The 5,511-nt window shown below is 39.1% G+C and overlaps 1 protein-coding gene across 3 annotated transcripts; it reads left to right on the forward strand.

Moving 5' to 3' along the window:
• The first annotated feature begins 1,141 nt into the window (after positions 1-1,141).
• On the forward strand, positions 1,142-3,452 carry LOC103966867. 3 transcript variants are annotated; one of them, XM_009380090.3, is made up of 5 exons: positions 1,142-1,253; positions 1,479-2,117; positions 2,268-2,504; positions 2,628-2,719; positions 2,794-3,452. In XM_009380090.3, exons 1-5 carry the CDS (start codon positions 1,212-1,214, stop codon positions 3,434-3,436), a joined length of 1,653 nt encoding a protein of 550 aa, XP_009378365.2. In that variant the 5' UTR covers positions 1,142-1,211; the 3' UTR covers positions 3,437-3,452. The 3 variants fall into 3 exon arrangements, with proteins under 3 accessions (XP_009378365.2, XP_048419916.1, XP_048419915.1); XM_048563959.1 differs by having other exon boundaries at positions 1,164-1,253; positions 1,401-2,117; XM_048563958.1 differs by having other exon boundaries at positions 1,174-1,253; positions 1,476-2,117.
• Positions 3,453-5,511: the final 2,059 nt, after the last annotated feature.

Raw genomic sequence — 5,511 nt, forward strand, 5'->3', positions numbered from 1 at the left:
AATTTTAATCAATTCATACCCGCATTAGACTCGTACACAAGACTCGGCTACAACATTTTCAATACCGCGACTGAGGGGATGATGTGCAGGAGGTTGCAAGGGTGGGGATGGAGGTATTTCTCTTCAATTGTAAGGGAGAGGTCTTAGGTTCGACTCTCATAAAATGTGAATTTGAACCACATTATTGCTAGCCCATTGTGAAGCTTGATCCACCCCCTACCTTTGGTGTAGATAATATCATTTGTTATATATATATATATATATAGACACACACTCACGTTTTTAGTAATAAAAAAAAAGATTTTTGATTAATTTTAATTTTTTTGGTGGGGGCAAAGGCATGCCACATCATCGTTTAACGAAGGGCTTAACGGCTAGACAAGCGAAGTATGATTTTGGGAGCAAATCGTAACTTTAGGTATGAATGAGACAAAAAAACTTAGGTTAGCGAAGTGCAAATTTCACGATATTTGAGGGTAGCGAAGTGAGAATCACCCTTATTTGTTTCATGGGTAATTGTAAACATAAGGGAGGTCATAAATCGAAATAGCTCCAATACCCATATTCTAGTAAACGTGCCTGAAGTCAAAAATAAAAATAATTCCAATACTCATTCCGTGTAAGTAAACATTTCAAGGATAACTCTATTTCTTAGTCCTAAACCTATGATTTCCACAACTAAACCATCAATTAGGTACCAAAATATACTCTAACGAAGTCTATATCAATGTCATTAAACGGAATTCTACCTTGTTATTATCCTTGATTAAGAGATGCCTCATGGTATACCCAAAGTAGGTGATGCCTAATGTGTGTATGACCACATGTACCAATTCTGGTGAAACACTTTATGAGGCTACTTTGTATGGAAGCATAATTTGTGACCAAGATCAAGTCCTTCCATCTCAAACTCTTCCCAAAAGGAGAAATGCAACCACAAAGAGACCCACGACCTAATCCACAAACCAAATATATAAAAAAAAGGGAGATCAATCACATTAATCTTGATTAATGTTGGCCCATGAATCATCATTGATCATCACACAACTAAAAAAGAAAAAAGTCCATAAAATTTTATGTGTATTAAATGTAACTTGGCTTTGAAGCCAAGAGAAGCTGATGTTTACGTGCCTGGCATGCGAAGCTAAAGCCGATAGAAGTGCTTTTGGACAAGCCAATATGCTGCCATAGTTCTCTGCCTCATCATCTCTATGCAGGAATCTTCCCTTGATTTCACTGCATCTCCTCCTCAGGTATTCAGAAATTATGAACAAATCTTGATCGTAACTCAAGTTTTCGTTATCTTGGTTTTTGTCGTTCAGATTTTTGTTTTCCTCAGTATTTCTAGTGAATTTATAACTGATGCTAATTTACTTTCCGGATGAACTAACTGATATTAGAAATTTCGTTTTCTTGATTCGTGTTGTTCGAGTTTTTTCCCAATGCGTGGTGTTCATTAATTAGTTTGGATTTAGCAGAACAAGAGGAGAAAAGCAATGGCTTCCCTCACACCAGGAGTTTTGATAAAGCTTCTTCAGAGCATAAACTCCAACGTGAAGGTTCGAGGAGAATATCGATCAGTCCTGCTTCAAGTGATCAGCATCGTGCCCGTCTTAAGTGGCTCAGAACTCTGGCCTAACCAAGGGTTCTTCATAAAAGTCTCCGATTCGTCTCATTCCACTTATGTTTTGCTGTCGAGAGAAGACAATGAGATTATATTGAATAACAAGTTGCAGCTTGGCCAGTTTTTCTATGTCGATAGAATGGAGGCAGGAACGCCGGTTCCTATTCTTGTTGGGGTCAGACCAGTTCCAGGACGACACCCTTTCATGGGGAATCCAAAGGATTTGATGCAAATGTTGGAGCTATCAGAGAGTCTGGTCCAAGCTGATCCCGAAGGAACCAGTAGTTTGAAATTGAGGGATTCCATCGATGAAAACCCGAGACAGACGTTTGTTATCAAAGAGGACAAGGTGGCTGTTGCATCTAGGTATATGCATGGTGTTTCGACATCAAATTCAAAGGCTAGCACGGTGGATTCTAATGGTGGTGGGAAGAACAATGACAATGAGAGTGTTGCTAAGAAGGTTGCAATGGTGCAGAAGCTTAATGGTCAGGTACAATTTGCGTGCAAACTGCAAACATAATTTCCGTTTTTAAGGATAACTGCTTTTCTCAAATGTAACAAAGTTCTTGTGTAGGAAACACATTTCTGTTGAATCTTTAGACCAAGTTATGTGGTATGATCATTTTTAGTAATGTTACAGGGATGCTCAATAGTTCCTCCCCACAATCGACCTGGTGCGCTTGCATTAAAGGCAGAGGTAGATGTATCTAACACCAAGAAGACTGCTGTGCCTTCAAGAAGCACTTCTGCAAAACGCACTTCAAGCAAACAGGAAACCATGAACTCTAACTGCTTGTCAAACCGAAAAGATAAAAGTAATGCAGCAGAGTCAGTTTTGTGGCCTTCTCTTCCTGCTAATTTTATGAAGCTCGGAAAGGTAACCAAGGCAACAATGACGTATTCATTGAATTTCATTGATGTGAGCTAGTCAACAATATATCGAATCCATTGAAGTTGCAATTTGACACTTACTTCGCATGTTTTGTTAAAATTTTACAAGGGAATGCTTAGAAGGGGAAATCTAGCTTCTTTGGTTGCAGCAGAAGCTCAGAAAGAAGCATCTACAGCAGCATCTCTTGTCAAATGCCTTAGGTAGACTATAATCTTACATGTGTGAATCACCTTAAAAATTGTCTCACAGTGAAATCTTTGTGTTTTTTTTCAAGTATGTTCTCCGATCTATGCTCATCTGCCTCGCCGGACAATCCCCACATCTCTTTCAACAAATTTTTCATACTCCACCAGCTCATTGACCAACCGAATATTGCAGCTCCATTAAAGGATAGTTTAATTCCTTTACCTACAAAGCAGTTACCTCCAGATGACGAAAGGTTGAGCAAAAAGACAGGCCTAATTCATGGTAAAGGTACATTGAAGTCTTTGAAAGTCCCCGCTGAGTTAAGTGGAGCAGAGAAACTAGAATGGGCGAAAGGAGATAGTGTGAAAGAGAGAGCAGAACTCAGAGAAGCTCTCGTAAATGAAATAAGATCTTGGTTCTTGAATTTCTTGGAGGAAGCATTGGAGTCTGGCTTTCGTCTGAAAACCCAAGAAAAGAAAGGTAAGGACAGTGGTGGGCGGCGCAATGAGCCAGAGAATCAAATCGCTGCGACGCTATCACAGCTTAAGAAAGCAAATGAGTGGTTGGATAAACTGAAAAACAGTCTGAGCTCAGAGAACAATATACTGGTTGAGACTGTTGACAGGTTGAAACATAAAGTGTATATTTGTTTACTTGCTCATGTTGAATCTGCTACTACAGCTCTAGAAAACAGATCCGATCGCAACTCATTCAGCGAAATATATGAATAAATTATTACATATGAGACGGTTTTTGTGCCAAGCAAGGCGATTTGAGCCAGGCATTGTTACTGAACTTGTGGGTGATGAAATAATTTATGGATGCTACTTATGTATAAATTTAAATTAATACCAATAAATGACGATATTTGGTACTAACCTTTGAAGAAATGCATAGGAGTTAAAGAAAAAAAGAGTCAAGGATGTGTAGCACTTACAATCTGGGATGTTAAGGACGTTGCAGCATTGCAGAACTAGAATCTGTTCGATAACAAACACTCGATACAATCATTGGTGAAATGAGTTAAAACGTGAGCTCCGAAAAAACTGACCTATTTCATTGCAGCCAACCTTGTGCCTGAAAGGGAGAGAGTCCAAGCTGAAGAGCTAGAGCACATGCAAAATTCTCAGACAATGCTGATATATCTGGCATGTGCCCTGCTTCTCCAGCATGGCTTATTCTCCCTATATCCACCCTTAACTTCGGGCTGAACGATCACCAACGTCCGTCCGAGCACCTCCCTATAGAATTTTTTAGGGTTAATTAATAAATATCTAATAAGAAGCGTGGAAATAATTGGTGATTAAAAAGGATTTTATGTCCAGAAAAACGTAGCTGTATGGATATACCTAATGCTGCTCAAAGCTGATGAGCTTACAACGGATCCCACCTACTAGGTTGACAAGCACTTTTGGTGGTGGTAGGGTTGTTGTTTGCTCTTCTGCTTTTGCTTATAAAATAAGCATTTTTTTTATTGTTCTTGAAGTGAAGCAAGAGGAATGTTGAACCAAACAAAACCTTGCTCGAGCAACCGTTGAAGTTTGGCTGCCAGAAGAGAAAATAGGGTTGCATTTTAGTGCAGAAAAAAGAGTTGACCTTATGAGTTTTACTTTATGAGTTTTACTTTAAAAGTGGTTTAAAAACCAATTAGAACTACTCTCCAACCAACAAGTTACAATATAGGTATGGCTGTTTCTGTTGGCACCCTTTTTTATTCATTTGACCCAATTTCTTATTAAGTTTCGGTTAGACATTTTCGACCAAAGATCGGACAACACATACCCGTAATGAAATGAACAAATGACCTAATTCGAAATGAAAGTACTTGGTGATTGCCACATAAGCTACTTTCCATGATATCAACATAAAGTGTCATTACAAAACGAAGCTAGCATGTTTCGTTCGAACCAACTCAGACTAGAAAAGACTACGATGTACAGAAGTACAAGATTTTCAACTCTTTGAAAGTAAGATTTGTAGAAAAAGGTATGTAGGCTAAAAATTATATTTGTTATTGATACATGAATGTGGAAAAATGGAAGAGAATGCAAATGGAAGAGAATGCTTATGGAAGAGAATGCAAATGGAAGAGAATGCTTATTTTTTTTCATTATCTTTCTCTACAAGATTACAAGGATATATATACATGATACAAATGTGTAGGTAGGACAAGGTAGGACGGCTAGTAGACAAGCTAGGACGGCTAGGAGACAAGCTAGGATGGCTAGTGACAAGCTAGGACGGCTAGGAGACAAGCTAGGACGGCTTGACGGCTGTAGGACGGCTTATTCTTCCAATACTAATATTATATACAATTACACAAGGATTCCAATCATATTCCTTATTTGTCTAACACTCCCCCTCAAGTTGGAGAGTGGATGTCAAGAACTCCCAACTTGCGTAACATACCCGAAAACTTTTCTTTCCCAAGAGTTTTGGTAAACAAGTCTGCCAACTGTTGTGCCGTACCCACATGCTTGGTCTCTATTGTGCCATCTACAATCTTATCTCGTATAAAGTGACAATCCATCTCAATGTGACGAGTTCGTTCATGAAAAACAGGATTGGCAGCTATATGTAACGCTGCTTGATTATCACAAAATAAAATGGAAGGACCATCCAAAGGAATGTTCAAATCCTTCAACAAAAAACGAAGCCAAACTATCTCGCAACAAGCACCTGCCATGGCCCTATATTCCGCCTCTGCTGAAGAGAGCGAAACGGTTTTCTGTCGTTTCGTCCGCCAAGAAATCAAAGAACCGCCCAAGAATACACAATACCCAGTAGTCGAACGGCGAGTGATAGG

Source organism: the organism of the source record quoted next, unplaced genomic scaffold (genome assembly GCF_019419815.1).
Source record: "Pyrus x bretschneideri cultivar Hongxiangsu unplaced genomic scaffold, Pyrus_bretschneideri_v1 Contig37, whole genome shotgun sequence".
NCBI classification, from domain to species: Eukaryota; Viridiplantae; Streptophyta; class Magnoliopsida; order Rosales; family Rosaceae; genus Pyrus; species Pyrus x bretschneideri.

Excerpts from the sequence above, each read along its gene's own strand:
- LOC103966867 (XM_048563958.1), top strand. The coding sequence starts at position 1,212 with ATGCAGGAATCTTCCCTTGATTTCACTGCATCTCCTCCTCAG. Across the intron at positions 1,254-1,475 it reads TCACTGCATCTCCTCCTCAG|CAGAACAAGAGGAGAAAAGC; the intron begins GTATTCAGAAAT and ends GTTTGGATTTAG. Across the intron at positions 2,720-2,793 it reads TCTCTTGTCAAATGCCTTAG|TATGTTCTCCGATCTATGCT; the intron begins GTAGACTATAAT and ends TTTTTTTTCAAG.